Source organism: Pezoporus flaviventris, unplaced genomic scaffold, assembly GCF_033815535.1.
Source record: "Pezoporus flaviventris isolate CSIRO_AGI_PZ_B2104156 unplaced genomic scaffold, CSIRO_AGI_Pfla_v1 ptg000002l, whole genome shotgun sequence".
Classification (NCBI taxonomy): domain Eukaryota; kingdom Metazoa; phylum Chordata; class Aves; order Psittaciformes; family Psittacidae; genus Pezoporus; species Pezoporus flaviventris.
The window spans coordinates 92,621,434-92,642,574 of NW_026892550.1; the positions used below are offsets into that span (position 1 = coordinate 92,621,434).

The following is a 21,141-nucleotide window of genomic DNA, read 5'->3' on the forward strand; positions in this document are numbered from 1 at the left end:
CCTCATAACAGTCTTACAAAGTACATTAGTTTACAGAGGCACTGAAGCACTGAAAAGTTCAGAATATAGTAGCAAAGCCCACCAAAATCAAAGTATTTGCATTGATTTTAGTGGGATCTGGGTGCTGTTATAAATGAGTTGGGTACCCATATATAACCAAGAAATCTGTTCCAGATTAAGTCTTGAAGCTACAACTCCCGTGCTCTTCCTGCAAGACTCCTTGGTAACCTTTGAAATGTTTGCTAGTCGGAGATGGTTGGAATAAAAACAAAGTGTTATCAATCATCTCATGAGCCCTGTGGGTTGATTTCTGCAAAAGGGAAAGGCTTCCTTCTTTATTTGAAAGAGATAGTGGGAGAAAACTGGGGTTCCCAAGATGAATTTTCCACCATGATGAATTGCCGGGATGTGAACTGTTTTGCCTCCCTTTCTCTTTCCATGCTGTGCTAGGTTTGTGTGTACAGCAGCCTCCTAATCAATAGGGGAAAAAAGTAAAAATCAATTCCTGCAACCCATTAGCTCTAACAGAGGGCAGGCTGCTAACAAGTCGCTCTAGCTGTTATTCCAGTATTTGGTAAAGTATCCCCAGTGAGGATAAATGCATACACCTATCTAGAAACTTACTGAATAAGACTAGGAGAGAAAACAAGTTGTGTGAACATTCCCGCCTCCCACCAGCATGTCTTATCGCCATGTATTTGCATAACTCTGTTAAACTGAAGGCACCATCCCCCTCCCTCAGATGCTGCCCCTCATACTTTTCCACCCCAGAACACACATTTTTCTACACTCTTATCTATAGTCCCAGGCTACCTTCATGCTAAACCATCTTGTGTATAAATAAATACATACCTCTACATGCCCTTACCCCTGCACAAACCACAGAAAATACACACATACACCATATGAAACATAAACACACTATAGAAATACAGTCTGAGACCAACTTATTCACAAGCATACAGGTATTCCTTCTCCTTTGCTGTATTCCTGGATCTTCATGGAAACACGCTGATTTCTTCCCATTCATACCCAAACCCAGGCACAGATACTTCCCACTGACATCCACATATGTCCAACCCTAGAAGTATCCAGAAAACAAAGTTAGTGAAAAGGTTATGGCACAGGTTTTGTAATCAGAATCTGCTCTAGGGTCAAGGCACAGCAAAAGGGTGTCCAGACCCTTGGATTAGAGAAGCAACGGGCCTCACTGCCCGTTGTGCATGAAATACGGGCACAAATAACTGTCTTGCTTCCAATAAAGCCTTTGTCTCTTCATCCACTGACTGTAACTAAAGTAGACTGTCACTCCTGATCTGCCTCTCCTGGAAAGGATGGTTTGTCTTGGTCAACTTCAGAACCCACAAGTTAAAAACCTCATCATTTCTTGACAAACAGGTTTATGAAGCTCCTGTGAGGAAATGTGTATTGGCTGTGGTTTGGCTCTTAAAGAAGCAGAAAGTCTGTTTCATGTGAAGACGGCAGCAATGAGAGAATTGCAAAGAATAAGGCAAGAAAAATAAAGGCCTTGGGTTTTTTTCTGAACTGAAGGTTTTCAGAATCTTCCTGGAAGCATCAGCGCAATGCTAAATGCTGAGGGAAAGGTGAGGCTTACAGTCAGGATGGTTCGTGTCAACACTGATAGATAGTCCAAGCCTTTCTTCCCATGTAAAGGGCACAGATGGGGACAGATAGGAGGACCCTTTGCAGCCTCATCTGTTCAGTATCATCATTTAAAGCGACAATCCAGCCCAAACATGAATGAACTTTTGCCACCTGGTCCTCAGAGCTGCAAAGGTATCATTGGGGTTTCCTGTCTGGGGCAGATTTACTCTCCTAGGTGTGGTGGTACTGATGCAGGTAACCCTTCTGCAAGCCAGCTATACACGCTTTTGTCTTCTGTAGGACATCCCTTGCTCTTCACTGTCAGATAGTTTAGGTATCAGGGGAGGAACAGTGAACTTTTAATTTGTCTGATGCTCAGTAATAAATCAGGGTTAAAAGAGACTCTTGAAGGAACATCCTAAGAAAACCAAGAAAAATGGTCAGTCTCTGGGATAGGTTATTTAGTCCTTCTGGCGTTTCAGAGGGACAATCAAGAGAAGTATGTAACCCAACAGCTATTCAGAAGTTCAGTGAGCGGGCAATCTCAGAAAATCCAAAATCATCGGGTCCCTCTGATGTCAGTAACAGGCTATGGATTTCACTGTGAGAAGGGTTTCTTTCTGTAGTCCCACATAGGCAGGGAGACATGCCATGAGATGTACATGTGCTTTAGACGCTGTTTCAGAGAAAGCAAGCTGGTGTTTCGTGTCCACAGGGCTATCATGTGAACTCCTACAATTTGGTTTTACATTGCCATTGTAATGGTTTAGGATTCCCAATGTGAATTCCTATAGAGGAAGTATGCTAAACAAGTCAGATTAAGCCAATCAAATGCTAAACTGGAACATTCTGGTGAGGCACAGAAGAGCGTACCATGGATAGAAATTGTAGAGAGGTGATATTCTCTGTCTTGGGAATAGAGGCCTATTTTAATAAAGAAAACAAAACACCTATTTAGGGCTCTAACCCCATGTTTAGACATCGAAGAAGCACCCTGAATGTCAGTTGTGCTGAGCAGTCAGCATCTCACTGATTTTGCAGAGATGCAGAGGCTCCAAATACCTACGAAAAACTGAATATCTGTTCCATTGTCTGAATGTCATCTTAGCAGATTAACTTTGACCTCATGTAACAACAGAAGTCTTAGTAGAAACGAAATCAAAAATTCCAAGGACAAATGCTGCACTCATCAGGATTTGCCACTTTCATTCATTCATTCTTTCATTCATTCACTGCAGCTACTGACCACTTATGAAAATTGCTGGTAATGTTCTGAAAGCAGAGTTTACTCACATGGTGGCGAATCATATGGGAAGTGAGGAGGCTACTGCAGAGCAAAGCAGTTTCCAGAAGTACACTTGGCTCGTGCAGCTCCACCAGATCAGGCTCAGGTCCTTGGTGATACCTCACTGCTGGCTGTGTAGGTCTGCCCGGCAGCACCAACCCCAGCAGAGGCTGGCCAAACACTCAAGCCCATCCTCCAAGGGTGCGGGTGTATGGTTCTCATTTGGGCTTCTCTAATTATTTTTCTCTGTTGTTGTCTGCTTTGACACAATGAGCAAGTCTGATAGGGGGCACAGGGAGCTCCCTGCATCTTTGTTACAGAGGGGGAAGCAGCAGTGTTCCCCACTGTGTAACAAGGACATACGAACATGAATGAGAGAAGACAGCTCAGAGCAGAAAGGAATCTCAGGCTGGTTATTCCCTGGGTTAAGGGGGTGGCTGGGAGATGAGCAGACCCCTGTGCAGAGCTGATCCTCCTCCCATGCTCACCACTGCTGCACTCTTTGACAGGGCACTTTTCCAGGTTTCCTGTGTCTGTTGGATAAACAAAAAAAGGTGGCTCAGTTGCCACCTTTCCAGTAGCCAGCCTGAAGAGACAAGGCACTTCTCTATTTCCCAGACCACTGGGATTCTTCTCTGTGACTGACCTATATTAGTGATAAGCTTCATTCGTTCTGGCCTGCACTCTGCTCTCCCACATGGAGCACATGCACTGCTCCTCCCCCTCAAACAAACACCTTTACACATCCAAGGACATTGTAAAAATAAAATGATCACAACCTGGCCCTCTGGGAACCTCGGTTTTACAGTTTGTCCTGCTCTGATGCCAACAGAATCCACAACCCAATTCTAGAGAGACAGACAGTGAGTGAGGGAAAGCAGGCAGACAGGCGCAGACAGGAGGACACTGAGGAACTGGGGAGAGATAAAAAAGAGCAGAAGAAAAGAAACAGGGCAACCAGAGGGAATAAGCTGCAACAACAAGGGGAGGCATGTAAACTGGGAGTCTAGAACACAACACAGAAAGGGGGTTGGGGTTACAGGGAAGAGTAAGAATTTTAAATGATAGAAAGTTGAATGAAGAGAGAAAGGAGGAGATGAAAAAAGGCAGAGAAAAGAACAGAAGAGAAAAGAAATGGGCAAAGGGAAGGGGGGAGGTCGACTCAGGCAGCAAAGCAAGGTGGTGTCTATTACATGAGGCAGTAGAATTAAGAAGGTGCCTGTGAATCTGAGCACTGCTTTTTCATGCCTCCTGTTCCATTGTGAGTACACTGTGAGGAAAAGGGCACGAGGAGGGGGGAGAAAAGGATAGATAAATGCCTGAGCTGTCATCCTAAACAGCTCCTAGCAGTCAAGCAGGTAAACTGGAAAGAAGCAGTCCACAGGTTGCAGATGCTCAGGGTTGCGTTGCAGTTCAGCAGGCAGGAAACCGTCTGCACTAGCACAGTGGCATTTACACTCCCAGGTCCACTGGGTCTCTCTGTGTGCTTGCAGTGAGCCCTGCACACATAAAAATGGTTCTGTTCAGTACTGAGGAATTGTGCTCTGATCTCTGCCCTGCATCTTCTCTCAGGTCTCAGTAAGAAAACCTCAGCCACAAACAGGAGTGCTGTTAGTCTCCCTCCTTCCCACACGAATCCCCCTGCCAGATCCCAGTTCTTGTTTGCACTGCAAGGGCTGTCTTGCCTTGCCATGCCTCTCTTTTCCCCATGGTTCATCTTTACCTTTGCTCTTTTGTTCCTCTGCTTTATCTCTCTCCTCTTTCCTTGTGGCTCTTCTTCCTTACTGCCAATCATTCAGCTCCCCTTACACAGGCCTATATAAACACACACATATACACACTATTTATCTCCATCTCTGTAGTTATACTTACCTATTGCTGTAGTACCTAGCTTATACACATCTCTTCCCCACAGATAATCTATCTACCTCCTCACCACACACCTGACAAATCTGCGTTTCTTTCCTTCACAGCCTTTCTTTTGCTCTCCCCCAACCAGTCCATTTCTGTGTGTCCATTCTCCCCAGTTCTTCTTCCCTCTCTACAATCCATTCCTCTTTCCTTCTCCCCCACTCTGCCCATCTGTCTCCACAATTTTCTCCAGCTGATACACATGTACCCCAGTCCCTCTCCCATTCTTCCCCCCCTTTTTGCACATTTCATTTCTTTGTGTCTCCTACACACCCAGGCCCACACTTGCTCTCTCCCATACTGAGAGGAGGCGGCAGCAAAGAATTTGCTGCTGACCGCTGCATTGCTAGGAGGCAAACACATGGCCGGCCTTGTGCAGGCCAGTTTCTGCCTGAGTGCCCCAAGTCACATATCCCCAGCATCATCTCCAGCACTGGGAAAACAGATGGTATAATAAATGAGCACGGTCTGATAAAAGGAGGAAAGGGTGCCTGCCTCAGATGCCCCTCACCCATACAGAGACACACACCCAACATGGGCACAGCTCTTTCGCTCCTATACCAGTCCAGTTTCGTGCCAGGGGAACAAGGCACAAACTCTAGCCTAGCACCAGATGGAGAGGAAAGGGGTAGGAGAGGAGGGTAGTGGATAGAAAGACCAGTGGTTTTTTTTTTCCTGACAGCAGCTTATAACCCTGGAAAGAACAGTACATGGAAAGGGGAATCTAAGCAGTATTATGTAACAGGGAGGGCTGTTCACATGGGAGGTGAGCAGAGTTGTGAGGATGAATAGGTGCAAGACTTTCATGTGCAGAGACAGGAAGAAAAAAAGCAAGAGGCATGGACAATGAAGAGGAATCCTTCCTTCTGCATTTACCTCAGTTACAAGAAACCCACATTGTTGTTTCCAACCTTGCTCCCCGTTTCCAAACCCAGCAGCATTCCTTCCCCAGCTAACATTTTCACGTTCATTCATTGCAGCCTGATCTCTCTCTGCTGACAACAGCACTGAAAAGCATTATCTTAACCCTGCAAGACATCTTTCCTAGATACTCTGTTCTGCTGTCCTTACAAGCTGATTTTATGTCTGATGCTTCAGCTGCAACCTGAATGTCAAAACTTCCAGTTTCGCGGCCCCCGGACTGAAGCCACCAAACATCACAAAACCAAAAGTCCTAGAAATAGCACACAGTGGCCATGCACAGCTCAGTCTGAGAGTGATGCTTCACAGGAACAAAAATAATCTAGCGAAAGCAGAGAAAGGAAACCAACACAGAAAAGAGATTCCTGCCTGCCATGCAGAGAGGAAGGCATTTTTTATTGTATTTAATTTTATTCATGAAAGAGTGATTTCTATCTGCTTTACATTGATCTCATACACATTGTATTTTTCTGTTGCTTGAGGTTAAATACTGATATTCTGGGGAGGTCTGCCGTATGAACTGACTGTGAAGTTTTCATTGTGGGAAGCCGATGCTCAAGTTGTAGTGGGCACTTCTGCTTGCTTGGGTGAGGCGCAGGTTCTCTTTCTGTTCCCTGAATGGATGAACATAATGTAGTCAGGGTGCTGCAGCAAAATTAGGCATAAGTTTTTGTCATTCCCATCCCTCTCCCCCCCAGAAAAAGGAAAGGTTTAAACAAGAATAGATCACCCCACTTTCTGGCAAAAGAAAACTGAGCTAGTGCTGGAACTAATTTGTGTTTTAAATGCTACAAAGACGTGGGGGTAACAACTGTAGGCGTCTGTTTCCCTCCACTCAGAAATCCCCTCTGAAGAACTGTACTCAATCTGGATTTCCAACAGCTCTTCACACGCTTCCACTCTGGCAGTCTGATGGTGTCCTTAGCTTACCCTCTCTGTTTTTTATGGCTTCTCCAGCCACTGCTCCTCACAGTATCACAGCTTGCTGTTCTTATCCCGTAGTACTCGTAGGTTTATCATTCTGGATTCTTGCTACTGCCCTATCGAACCCTGGTCTCATGCAACCTTTAACTCATCCTGCCTTGTTCTAACGCATGCCCTACCTCTTGAACCTAAAATGGTGGTTACCATTGACCTTACTCATCGTGGCTCTGAATTCCCCAAACTGGCCTTGGCCCCAAGGTCTTCACCCTGAAAATCTCTGTTCAGTTATTAATTCTTACCTGCCCTCCCACCTGCAGCATTACCCAGCTCTACCCTGTATCCTCATTTCCCCTCAATGGCTCATGCAAAAATTACTTTTCCTCCCACTTTATTTCCATACATCACTCCACAAGCTGGGAAAAGCCTTAGGTGTTCCCACCCCTCCAACTCTGCCTCAGCAAAACCTTTGGGCTCTTCATGAAGAGATACAGACCCCACTTTTTCCTACATATTCCTATTCCCCTATTGCTCCTGCTTGTCCCCTCTCTGGGACACAGCAGCTGATAATTTCTGCCCTTACAGCTTTCTGCTTGCTGCCCCTAACTTGAAGCTCTCATATTATATATTTTTCTAGTACTTGTGCAGAAAGATTACAGGCTCCACATTTCTCCAATTGATGCAGATCTGGCTGGAGGGAAACTCATCAAAAGTGACCCCATCCCTGACCCCAGCTTGACATGTAGGCTCTGTCACATTTCCCTTTTCAACATTGCCAGATTTGGATTTGATCTCAGAGATCAGGAAAGAGAGTGATTCCAGGCTTCTCTTGACAAACAGCTCTAGGGGAGGAAATATGTGAAGCTGTGACAGAGGAATGAGAGAAAGACCCCCAAGGAGTAAATCAAACAAACAAAACCAAACCAACACCAAAACTCCAAGTCTCTTCTCGAGAACAGCCAGTATCTGTGAAAGTTACACTGCAGCAAGCTCTAAAGAGCCAAGATCGGGCTGCCAGGATTCAACTGGGGGTCTTCTGACAGAAAATTACACTCTAGGCTGAGCAACTTCCCCATCTCTCCGGTGACTTGGATTGGGAATAACAACAGCTAAAGAGCCCTGAAAAGAGTTGAGATCGGGTAGCAATCTTCTTTCTCCCTCCCCCAAGCATTGCTGTTCCGGGTCAGCAGAGCCAAGGGCAACTGGCACAGAAGACATTGTTCTCTAGGCAAGATGACAGCAGGAGGAGGAAATAGGATGAGAGCAGCACAGAGATGATGTGCCTTTAGGCTGAGAGATGTTGCGGGGGCCAACATGGCCCTTGGAAAAGCTCCCTCTCAGACTCCACCTCTGCTCCAGAAGGTCCTAGAAGTCCCTTAGCCCCAGCTTCCCTGGAGTACCAGCGGCAAGACAGGAAAATTACTTGCTAAGAACAAGAAGAAGTGCGTATTCTCCATTAAGAAGTGGATATGATATACAAAAAGGACTGACAACAAATGCATGGGTGGGGTGGGGGGGGGCATCACACAGGTGTCAAGAATAGGAATGTCTTTCTGCTGCTAGGAGATACTCTGCCATTGCACTGCTGGCCTCTTGCAGGCAGAGGAGACAACTGCAAACAGTTGCCACCTGAAAATCATAGATACAGTATTTATTAAAAGCAGAGCAGAGCCTTGAGCAGGGTATGGACCCCCATGGATCTGTTTAAGCACCAGTAGAAAGCAGTTGCTGCCTCCAGAACAGAAATGCAGCATTTTCCCTGCTGTCAGCACCTGCATCAGGCTCCTTGTTTCTCTTGAGATACAGCCCTTAATTGGGATAGATTGTATGTGTTCTGCCCTAGCCCAGCCCAGCTCCCAGTTTAATTGCTAGTTTATGACTTAGCCTGTTTTGTGCTTTCCACACTACTTCTTTCCCCACTTAATCTAATAGAATTATAGAAAGCATTGCTGGGAGGACCTCAGGAGGCCACACAGTTTATCCTTCTGCCCCAAGGCAGTATTTCATTTTCAACAACATCATGTGTCTTTTGCTATCAGGTCAGATCGGTCCAAGATGTACAGTGGGTAAAGAAATGAAGCTTACCCAGGGGAGCCAATTGGCATAAAAGACCAAATCCAGCCCTTTAAGTCACTGGAGTTATATCAGAAATAACCCTGGTCAAAATGGTGTCATTTATCAGATCAGTTTTCTGAAAGATGGCCTTTCTTAAGTTTTAAGTCTCTATAGAAGAAACTGTTCTGACAGCCCCATTTCAGTATATTTAATGCTTTATTATGAACAGCAGTGACCACTCTATTGTTAAGACTGAACAGATCTTATCACAGTATGATCAGCTTTGAAATTCCTATTAACTCCCACAATAAAACCTAATCTTTCTGGAGTTTTATATCCTGCATTTCACTCCAGAGCAGAATATGCCTGGCAAGACAAAACCAAACCATTAAAGCATCTTTAACATGACAACTTTACACAGACAAATTTCCAGTGAAATTTCAGAAAGTCAGCTTTTTAAGGCTCTTTTTTTCCAAGACAATTTGACTAAAAATTCCACTTCTGTTTTCTTTCATCTATTAATCTCTCTAAGAAGAAATGTCTTGCAGCCTTGGGAATAGATAATGCAGAAATTAGAAGGGTAAAAAAAAAAAAAAAAAAATCAGCTGGTGATGTATCAAGCTAAGTAAAGCAGGGCACAAGTATAACAGGGATTCTGTGCAGCAGAACCACAAGGACCAAAGGAAAGGTAAGAGGGAGGGACTCCCAGGAGAAAAGAATGTTTTTGTTTAATCAAACAAGCAAGCAGGAACAGGAAGGACAATGTATCTCTGGAAAACAATTAAAGGCTTTTTTCGTTTCCTCCCACTTCTTTTGAAATTTCAGTTCTGATTGAGCTGGGTCTCCTCTGAGTTGTAACACCCATGCTGAGCACCTGCAGTACTGCACAACTGGACAAAATAGGGGAGCTGTAACACGACAAGAAGCTTCCTGGTCAGCAGACAGCTTCCTGCCTTTATCCTATTCTTCTCCACAGTGTCTGTAATTCAGAGGGATGCTAAGGCTATAAGCAGCAAACATGAATTCACACTCTACAGATGTGGCCACAACAGTTACTGAACATAGTAAGAGAAACTTAATAATGGCCCAGTCTGTTAACTCAGCCTGCTCACCTAGTTGCTACCCTAAGCTCCTTCAGACACAAAACTGTTTTCCACAGCATTCCCATATTTGGCTCCCATGTCCTATACCCACTCCTCACTACTAGTATCTACAACAAGGTCATGTATAAGCTAAGAAAATAGCAACAAGCATCACCTTCACCATGACGGTATTATATAGTACATTAGCCAGGAAGGACAATATATGATGCTTTTAAAATGCATTTGGAAGGACTGAGATGATTATTCTTAAACATACCACTTTGAAGGACATTAATTTAGTGCTTGAAATAGTCCTGCAAAGGCAAGTTAGGAAACATGCTTTAGACACAGCCTTTTTTCTAATTCTAGTCATGGCCTGTGAGAAGAGGGAAAGGGGCAGTGGGTGAATCCCTACTGCTAGCTAATTAGATCATACATTTCCTCTCTCAGGCAATACATCTTTCCCTGCATGGGATGCATTTTTCTTCACTAACCTCTCAAAAGCAGCTCCCCTATAAATCACAAAGCACCACTGCAAGCATTCCCTTAATGAGATCCTCCAGCTTTTGCATTCATTTAATAAAACAGTATTTACCCATCTTCATCTTACTGGTGCATTTAGACTGTTTATTTGAAGTTATGGGAGGTCCTTCTGGTACAGAGAGATTGAACTCCCTGGTTAAAGACTGCATAGGATTCATTTCATCAGCCATTCCCAAGGCATTCATTCCCCCTATATACCACGTCACAGCTGGCATACACACCTGGCATGCTATCTTCAATATGAAAAAGTATCTGTCTTGTGCTGTAATCACATCATCAATAGAACCAGGGGAAATGAGCTACCAAATCAAATCAAGCCTTCTTTAGTTCTTTAACTAGATCAGCACAGCATCCAAAATAACTTTCATTCTTAGTCTTAATATTCTTAACAGTCAAAGGTATCAGCACCTGCAGACGAGACTCTACTCAGCCCATGGAAATCAACAGACACCTCCCAGGGTTAACAAGACAACCAATGTAAGATACAAATGCCAGTAATGCTAATCCAACTCAAAAAAGAGTGAGTCTTCTAGTTACCCTAAGCCCACAAAGGAGTCCTTCCTTCTTTAGAGGAAGCAAGAGCTTTCCCAGGTGGTTCTGTCATTTTTTGAGGTGGCTTCTAGCAAAAGAACTTACACATTTTCTTTTCTTTTGGGCTGAGCTCCTACTTAACCTCTTTAGCTGGTATTCATGCTCCCTAGTTAATTCCCAGCATAAACACACAGTTACCAGTGAAATAAGCCCAGCTGCTTTTCCAGATTCTCTAAGTGCTTCATAAACTCTGCTACAACATCTGCAGTCGTATTTCTTACATTCAATCCAATGTACTTTTCCTAGCACTGGGCATAAATGTGGTTATAAAATGAATTTATAAAAGTCTTGAAACACAGATTCCTGAAAAGCCTGCCTGAAAAATCACTGTAGTACTTATGAATACAAAATTCAGCCTCTCATGTCCAAGGGAGGCTGACACAATCTGGGAGAAAAGAAAGTTACAGTTTTGAACTTCTCAGTGTTAGGCTGTTACAAGGCAGTACCTGACCATGGGTGCTTTCATATACTGCATTAGCAAAAAGACTCCTACACATGCAACATCAGTACTCCCCACAGAAAAGCAGTTCTCTATCGGCTTTTACCCTTCCTGATAAAAAACTTCTAGCCAGACACGGCTGAGTTACGGTAACTCAGCTGGGCTGTCTTTCATTTCCTTAGTCCTGTTTCCGCTAGCAACATCAAAATCGTGGTCTTTAATCCCAAATTCAAGGACAAGCAGGGAAAGTTTAACAACAGAGAGGACTCTCATTCTAATCTGAGCCTAGTAAGAGCATGGTATTGCTGAGTTCAGCTGATAAAAAGAAAAATGACATAAAACCACGTAAGATGAAAAACACATGAAGAAAAGAGAATTTGTTTCAAATTTTGCACTCGTATTTAGAATAAAAGAGATATTCTTGCTATCTGACCCCATTTTGCAGATCAGCCAGTTTGGATATGCCTGCAGGAAGTCCTGCTCGCCTCCAGAAGTAGCTCCTTGAGAAACCTTGTGACCTGGGACCAGCAGAGGGCACTGCGTTACCAATTGATAGCGGTACAGATGCAAGACCGTTCCTACCAAGCACTGAAAAGTGAGCCACGTTGAAGAAAAGAACCAGATTCTGGAAGTCACAAGCACATATTAGTCATCAGCATACCAGTCCTACAACTGATAAGGGTAACGCTGTTAAAACAGGCCTCGAACACTGGATACTCCTAGAAACACACCTAAAACCAGCCTAGTTCCCACATATCTCGGTCTCCATGTGTTGATTTTAGGGCGTAGGCCTCCTACTGAAAATGCTTTTCAAGCATCAGGGCTAAATCAGTCCTGCCCTGCAACATATGCTGGGTTGCTTAAGTTGAAAAACATCCTGTCAGCTTCCTCTCTCCTTCTCCAAACCTCTAAATCCTCCCTTGTAGCAGCAGGAAGTCTGTTCAGGGAAGACACATGACAGTATCAAAGCAAAGAGCTGGTTATTTCCATTCTGCCCTCCCCTTTTACTCCCCGCCTCCTCCAACCTAGCAGACTTTCAGTGAGTACAGAGCCAAGTTAGAGGACATGAAAGGAATGCTGAGGTAGCAACTGCAGAAGAGTGTGTTTCCACTTGCTTATTTCTAGTTTATTTTGAATTACCAGAAGATGACCATGAAGAAGCAAATAGCTCATCTCTTTTCTTCACTCTGTATTCCACCCTGCAGGTTTCTGGGCACTAGAACAAGCTGCGAGGATAAGTAAGTCATGCCAGTCACAGCCCTCAAGCTAGTGAGTGAAAAGTTTCCACTTTCTCTTTGTACAGTTGGTGGAATGACTTTGCCAGCATGTGGAAAGGGGTATCAAAATTTTTCATCTCCTTCTGTAAAGAAATAAGAAAGTTGTGAATCACAGATGGAATAAGCATTTGACTATTTCTGCTCTGCTTCACAGAAGACATTAAAATTGAGGGTGAGTTAAATGACAAACAAGGGGAAGGAGACACCAATTATCTTTCTTTACCTGAAAGAGAAGATAACTTTACAAAGACCCACTTCCACAGATGGTGAAAGGAGCAGACACTCACCACTGACATCTCACAGTATTCCAAGCCGTGTTTCTCAGCCCACTCCTGTGCTTGTTTCTGGTCCACAACTCGACGATCAACTAGGTCTGTTTTATTCCCCAGTAAAACACCTACAGAAAAAAACAACACAAAGGAAAAACAACCGCCCAGAAATGCTGACTTGCTAGCAATAACTGCTGGAACAGGTCTAGAAGTAGCTGAAAAAGTCAGAGGCACGGATAATAGTCTAGAAGTATCTAGAAAAAGTTCCACAAAGGAAATATATTAATACCTTATCTGCTTTTTGGTAAAAGCAAATAGAGAAGACATGCCCTACATCTCAAGGGGGAAAACTGCTGTCACAGAAAAGGAGAGCAGATAACAAGAATCACCACACACTTTCTCACCTGGGATGTGCATCCCAGCTGCTTGAGCCTTCAGCTTCTCCAGCCACTTGGCACAGTTGTTGAAAGATTGCTCATTAGTGATATCATACACAAGGCACAGGACGTTGGGTTGCTCCCACTGCACAGCAAGAAAGGAACATTGTCAGCTCTAATGAAACTGATGTGGTCAACAGCCAGTCTGTAAACACGGCAAACACAGATGCTAAGACAAAAATAAAAAGCCTAACATTCAGGAATCCTATGCCCTGGCTGTGGTTTCACATTTCAGTGGAGCTGACTAAATGGATAGCTGGCACTGGGAGAGGTGGCCTTGCTCTCTTTCCCCATTCCTGTCTGCACGGTCCTGCTCCTTTACTTGTATCAGCTCTGGCACTCATCTGATCCCTGGGGAAGCTGATTCTGCATGCTGAATAAGCGCAAAATTAATCCTAGAGAAAAAAAAAGTAGAAAGGTTTTCTTCCAGTTTGAGAAGCTGAGCCAGCTTCTAGAGGGGTCTTTTGCGAACCAGACCTAGTGCAAGGGCAAAAGTGGGATTGCCTCTTGTACAGCAATGAATTTTGTTAGTTTTCTCATTAGGTTGACTTAGCCATCTTATGAAACCTTGCATCAATTAATTGATTCTACCCCTCAAAGTGAGATGACACAACAGAGAACTGTACAGGTAAGGATACAAATGCATGAAGGAAAGAAACAAGGGCAATATTAAGGACAAGAATAAGTCCTGTTGGATCAAACACACCTCTGAAACACACGCACACAAAAAAAACAACCACTGTTGGAGCAGCAGCAAAGTAGATGTTTTTGTAAGAAATAAAAATAACCTCAACCAACAGTACACAGAGAATATCAGTTAAACATCCCTTTATTATTTATTTATTTATTTTAAGAAAAGTGAATGACTTTCTGCTTTCCTTCCTCTGGAAAGTATTCTAGTACTTTTACAAGTTTTAGACAGGAAGAACAGGATGCATTGGCAACTGAAGTAATTGCTCCCATTTACACTGAAGACAAAGTTTGCTACATCTGCCAGACTGGGAAGTTCAGATCTTCAAAGCAAAAGTGCTTCTTTGGAAGAAGAGGACTGTTACATAAGACTTACCAGTTTCTCCAGCACTTCAGAAAATAGATCTTTTCCTGCAGAGTCAAAAATGAAAAATTCCTGAAAACGGAAGCAGAAAGAAGGCTCTTGCCAGGAAAATGCAGTGTAGGGAAAGAGTTTAGAAAGTAAATACCAGAACTTGTAACTCCTGCATTTTGTTCAGTACAACAGTGTCATGTCCCTAAGGGACAAGTTCCCCGCACTGAGAACACTCTGGTTCAGATAGTATGAGAAAAGAAATAGTTATTTTTTATGTATAATCAATAAAAGAGTTACCTCCAAGCCCCAGGTCTTGTTTCCATCTCAACTGGAAACAGAGTATGTGGAGTGGGACAGTAACCTGCACTATTTATACAGAATATGTGCAGGTTGGTCTACGTTCCACTAGTGGGAATATATGGCATTAAGGAAAAATAGTAATTAAGTTATAACTCCTGTAGTTCTAAGAAACACGAACTAAACCTGCGTGTCCTAAAAGACAGAAGAGAATCCTAACAAAGATGGTAACAGCTTTGGTTTCAACTGTCATGTTGGGACACAAATATGTAAACCTCACATCTTTAAGATTAAACTAAACCTGGAGTATCAGCAATTGTACATGACCAGCCTCATTTCCTTAATGCAAACTAATGGCCCTATGACCATGCAGAGCAATCTTCCATCAGAGTGAGACTGAAGAGAAGTTTGAGCTCTGGATGTCTCTTTCTGACCTAATTTATGCCACATAAAAACTCACCACGCTATCACTTGTCTCTGGAATTGATACAGCCTTCACCAACAGTTCTATGCCCGTTGTCTGTCAAAAAGAATCAGGAAAACAAGGATCAGAAGAGTTTTTAAAAGCCTGTCCAACTGCATACCAACTACGCATTGGACTGAGGCAATTCTAGTGAATCATTACAATCCCATCAAACAAAGACTGCTGGGAACTCAGCAATACTGCTCACAGCTCTGGTAACACACTCCTACCTACATGTCAAAGCCGCGTAGATTTGCTCGGATGGGGGAAAAAAACAGAGAACCACCAACATCCAGAGATTTGCTTATATACAGCCAAGAGTATTAGCTGAAACGTGCAGGGCAACATTCACTATCTTACTGCTGCTGTAAAACACACCTTAGAACATTCTGCACCAACCATGTGATCAGCTAACATATGGGACTGAGGTTATTTGTGCCTCTTCCACCTTTTATCTCATTCTGCTTTGTAGCTTGTTTGTTTGTTCTATTTCTATCCTTAAATTCTTGTTTCCATCTTTATTTCAATGAATAAATATCTTTTAGTATGGGATTTTTTTTCCTCTACACTCATATTTTCCTTTTTTTACTTTACTTATATTTACTTTTATTTTTATCCTGCTTCTGATTAGTCATCACCATTGATTCTCACACTGAAAGACTGCAAACTGTATCCTCTTCATCTGGGAACAGTTTCTGTAGATTATAATTATCTTGGGGCTATGCAGCACATCTTCGTGTTTGCATAGTGATAAGCGCACTGTCCACACGCACATTTAATAGTTGGAATTAAAAGCTTTCTCCTTCAGCAATGCTTTTTCATAGAGCACTCCCTAAAGGGGGAAGCTCTCTAACACCACAAAAGCTTGTGAAAACATTGGTTCAGCAAGAAAATTACAAAACTAACTGAATTATTCTGCATTAAGTTTCAAAAGCAGCATCTACATAATGTAAAGACAGAATATTCAATTATTTCTCTTCAGAATTCAAGGTGTAAGAGAAAGAAAATCCTGTAAGAACCCCTCTTGCATGCCTTGACTTAAAATCATATTACTTGTTTTGTTCTAGACCTTATTTGTTTTCTTATGCAACTTCAAAGACATTTGAGCCTGTTGTATGCTTACCAGTGTGTAGTTCTTCTGAAAATGAGCTCCATCAGTGCGGAACATCTGGGCTAAAGCAGTCTTTCCCACAGCTGGATCTCCTGCAAACCCAAAACCATAAAAGATTTTTATTTTGTCTTGGAGAATCTTATTTTCCCTCAGTTCTGTTACTACCATATGCCACAGGAGTTTGGATACTCTAACTGTACAGGCAAGACAACTGTCACAAGCAGCAAACAACAACCTAAAAATTACTACCCATGTGACGAAATTAATATTGCAAATATGCATACTGGTGCTGACATCAAATTTCTGCCCTATGAATGACAGTAAAGGCCTCTCAGTTCAGGGTGAAACTGTTGTTTGTTCTAAAATTCATGTCTACCCTATAGGCTTTACCTAAGAAAAATTCCCAGAGATGTTATCATGCAAAGAAAAACAATGTGATAAGCGAGACTGGGCTGCAGAGGAGGCTATTTCTTCTCCTTAGACTACCCATTTCCCCAGATTCAAATCTGTGTTATATACTGAGTTTAGTGAAGAGACAGGTCATTTATATACTACAAAGCTGCTTAAACTGGTAGCATTCCTCAATGAACTCTTCTTGCTGACCCTGCTAAGAGAGCAACTCTTGCTGACTCAATGCTGCTGGTGGCTCATTAGTTGCATCCTGAGCCTAACAGAAGCAAATGTCACTTGGCTGGAGAGAAAGAGCCTGCTGATTCATCCCTGTATGGAAGGAAAACCAAGGAGCTTTAGTTTTTGCTCCTCTAGAGCAAGCTTTTCTGGTATGGCTTGCACAACGCTTCAGATAATCTTGGCAGCTGTCTACTTTGACCTGCTGCGTAAATTCCAGTGCACCAGTAGAGAACTGGAGGATTCATGTATGCCCGTATCACTCCATGAAAAATATCATAATCCTTGCAAAACAAAGACTTAATGTTCCCAAAGGGCTCTCCTCTCTTCACATATTATCTCACTAACCTGGATGTAGTTCAAAGGACAGGAAACACAAACTAAATACCTCAGTGGTTCTAGCTTTATCCTTAAAGGAATGCTCATGACAGCCAAGCCTGGAATACCAGTCTTTTATATTATGTTGTTAATAAATAAATCCAGAAAGGGCTATATTTTGACCTTATTACAGCTTTTTAGATGCATTAACCAAATGTAGTTCTTGCTTAAACATTTTTAGCATGCTTGCTTACTTTGAGCTGAGTTGGGTTCATAATATTTAGACAGGAAAATCTGGTAAGTCAGCTTGTTTGTTCCCTGATCAGTTCAAGCTTGTGCTGAAGACAACACTCTGTTCTCAGTGGAAGCTATTCTGTATTTCAATAGACAATTAGATTTGTCTTTGTAAAATGAGATAAAGAAGCATCCATTGCTTCAAACCGCAGCAACATCATCCAGTGCAAATTCTCAGTTAACGCGGTGCCTTTCTTCAGTTTGACACCCGCAGTTGTTCTTTCTCTCTTCTTATTTTCCACCCTCTTAGCCCATTACATCACTACACTTTCCCAAAATAAGTTTCCTTGCCCTTTTCATTTAGTTTGGTCTCATCTGCCAGTACTGCATCCCACAATATTTATTCCATCCATATTTCTGTTATTCTGCCAGAAACTGTAGTGTGTCTCTAAAATGCCTGCTACCCCCATCTTTCTACAATGAAAACCTTTTCAGTGTCTCCATAGTCAGCTCAAACAACAGTATCTTTTACTTTGTGTCTGTAAATTACCCTTGAGATAACACAGGAATTGCTTTCTGTTGTCAAGTTAATAGTCTCCCTTTTGTTAATAAAAGCCCTTTCCCCCTGTTGTTCTCTTTGACCTTGGTGCAGATCCCAATACTATGAGCCACTCTATTCTTCATAACCATTTCCATAGGTACACAAGAGCTCCTTGTTTGGTTTCTGATGTTTTTACCTATGTAATTGCATTTTATTGCTCTCTTTAGGTTGTTGTGGTTACCTATCTCTTCTGTCTCTTTCACTAAGTTATTTTGCCTCATTTATTTATTATTTATAATAAAATGTATTTTTAATAATACATGGATATTATTGTAGCACTTAGGAGAACTACATATGGGACAGGACCTTTCTGTTGTTTGTGTTGTGAACAGAATTGAGAAGGCGGCTTCAAACCCAGTGAGGATTAAAGCACATAACTGGGTCATCCAAAGAAAACCTGTGTGAATTTAAAATGGTTGTGGAATGGGCCTTTGGTAACACTAAACAACAAAACCTGAAAGACTTAAGCAAAGCCTATATGCTGGGACATGGAAACTTTCAGATTGGAAATGATGTGTAAGTTTCAAATCTAGAAGACAGGCAAGATGCTCATGCTGTCCACAGTAGCTGTCAAAAGAGGTGCAAAGGAGATTAATTCTTCATTAATTCTTTTGCATTTGCCAAAGATCACACCTTTGCTTTGTGTAAGTTGATGGCTAGTTGCTTCTGAGGCTTAAAAAGAAAAAAAAAAACATAAAAGATTAAAGAAAACGGGTTTGGAGCAGAGTTAAACCTGGGAGTTGTCTGCACACAACAGTTTTATGGATTTGTGCTTCTGGCTGAGGCTGCACAGTGCTTCAGTGTGGGGGCAGGGGAGGGAAGGACAAGCTTGCTTTCTGCAGTGTTAACAGTTAGATGTACTTACTTCCAGCAACTCCATAATCCATCCTGACTAAATAGTTCAGTGTCTTCACCTCACTTTGTTTCAGGTTAACCTCCAGTTTGCACGGCGAAAAGAGACGTCTTTCTGAAGCACACATGCTTAATCCTTCTACTCTTTGGTAAGGCTCTACCTTTCCTCTTCACTCTCAGAATCATCCCTATTTCTGACATGAATTTCCTTTCAGTACAAGGGGAGCCTTATTGCATGAGGCAGAACTCTGCCTCTGCTGTCTACCCTGCTCCCTTCACACTCTCCTCATCCTCAGCCCACCTTCCCACACTGTAAAAATACTCTTTTTCTTTTTTTCTTCTCCTCTCTTTCTTCCTTTCTTTTTCTTTCTTTTGTTTTCTTTTTTTTTTCAGATCCATGCCTTTCAGCTGGCCCGGCTATGCTTCACACCCTCCCTGAGCACATCTCTTGATTCTCCACATACCGTAGGAGAGGATATGCGGTAGGTAACCAGAAACACGGTTTCCACCGTTCCCGAAGGAGCTGAGCTCCCCGCCTCTCCTGTCGCCTCTTCCCCCACATCCTCCGTCGGGGCGACCCTCGACGAGGGGTCGAGAGGAGACAGGCCTCCTCCCGATCGCGGCCCGCCAACACCCTGAGGGGGCCCAGGCATCCCAGCGCCGCCCCGCTGCTGGGCTCGCCCTACCCCACAGAGCGCGTTCTTAAGTTCCTGTAGCCGGCCGGGAGCATGGGACGGGGCGAGCCGGACTCACCTGCCAGGATGCACTTGGCAGCGAGCTTCACCATGGCCCCGGCGCGGGGAAGACGACGACGGCGGCCACCACCACACTCTGCCTCCCTAGCAACAGCGCGGCCCTAGCAACCGAGCGCCCCGCCTCCTTTAGGAAACGACTGCCCGGGCAACTCGGTTGGCTTTGAGCCCTGCTTATCAAAGCTATTCGCAGCTACTATTGGTTCTCTTCGCTTGCCCCGCCCACCAAAAGTCCGGTCAGTCAAACCCGCCTTCCCCGCCCCTTCTAGTGGCTGAGGCGGGGCAACGCAGGGGCGCGACGGAGACAAGCGAGTAGTTTCTACCCAGCAACTAAGTACGTTAGTCAGGAGGCGGTTTGTTATTGGGCAGAACACAGGGGCCGTACCACGGAGCCGAAATTCACCCACTGGGGACAGGGCAGAAAATGATAAAATTACGGGCAAAGAGCAGCAAGGAGGGAAAGGACAAGCGATGGCGAGGGAGAGAAGTCTCTGTTTCCTGCCGATGAGGCTACGGAATGTCATGTTCCATGCAGGAGATTCCTCACCCGCCTGGCTGAGTGCAGTCCTGCGCATGCGAGCCATGGAGCGATTGTCTTTTGGAGCGGGGCTGCACTGCTTTTCTCCTCAGGCGCGCTGTGTTCTTTCCTGTGGCTGTTTATAACCCGGCCGCAAACCTGAATTTCCCAGTGTCAGTTGGGTCAGCATGTTTAAAAGAACCAGTTTGTGAGGGCTGTGTGTGTGCTGTGTGGAAATTGAGCAGGTTTTCTACTTAGCGTGGGTCAGCATTTGACCTGTTAACACTTCCCTCAGTTCGTAGTTCCTGCTTTGACTATGTTACTGTTGTTTTCCTGGTGAGAGTTAACTTCTAAATAACCAGTTTCCTCGTATCTTTATTCTCAGTATCTCAGACCTTTGTCCTTTCTCACCTGTGTAGTCTTTAATGCTGCAGGAGGTTGGTTCCTGCAATTATTTGATATTCTTCTTAAAATATTTTTCCTAAGATCTCCTGTGACTATTCTTAAACTATGTTTATCCCCTATTCATAATCTTTAAGCTGATCTCCTGGCTTCCTTAAGCAGCCCAAATAAAACTTCATGGGTTTGGGATACAGCTGAAGAAGCTGATTGTGCAGCTTCCTGATTTTCCCTTTCCCATCGTTTTGAAAGGTCTAGCACTGTTTGAAAGCCTATCATTAATAACAAACAGCACTTCTCAGGGTATAAACTTTGTTTTGCTATGCTTCAGGTTGTTTACTGTGGAGCAAGGAATCTGCTTACCATGAAAAGCAGTAAGTAAGCTTGGGAAGAAGAGAATAATCAGTCATGCATCTGTATTTGGGTTATAATATTGGACATTCCAAGAGTAGAGCTGGTTGAAAATAAAATTTTCAAAATTTTGTTTTAACCTCTGTGTGCTTAAAAGGCTGCTTTTTTTTTTTTTTGTCTTTTCTAGCATTAGTGACCCTTTTTACATGTTTGTAACTATGTGCTATATCTGCCAGAC

The 21,141-nt window shown here is 43.3% G+C and overlaps 1 protein-coding gene across 8 annotated transcripts; it reads right to left on the reverse strand.

The window, feature by feature from the left end:
• Nucleotides 1–227: 227 nt before the first annotated feature.
• IFT27 (intraflagellar transport 27) lies at nt 228–19,758 on the reverse strand. Of its 8 annotated transcripts, none has more exons than XR_009741825.1 (8): nt 19,638–19,758; nt 16,265–16,344; nt 15,139–15,198; nt 14,403–14,462; nt 13,304–13,421; nt 12,918–13,027; nt 12,494–12,713; nt 228–3,423 (listed from the first exon to the last, which is right to left on the reverse strand). XR_009741825.1 is itself a non-coding variant. In XM_061445136.1 (7 exons), the coding sequence occupies exons 1-7, from the start codon at nt 19,669–19,671 to the stop codon at nt 6,163–6,165; spliced, it is 636 nt and encodes a 211-aa protein (XP_061301120.1). In that variant the 5' UTR covers nt 19,672–19,758; the 3' UTR covers nt 6,091–6,162. The 8 variants fall into 8 exon arrangements, 2 of the variants coding, with proteins under 2 accessions (XP_061301120.1, XP_061301121.1); XR_009741824.1 differs by lacking the exon at nt 228–3,423 and adding an exon at nt 6,202–6,336; XR_009741820.1 differs by lacking the exon at nt 228–3,423 and adding an exon at nt 6,205–6,336 and having other exon boundaries at nt 11,787–12,713.
• Between the last annotated feature and the right edge of the window lie 1,383 nt (nt 19,759–21,141).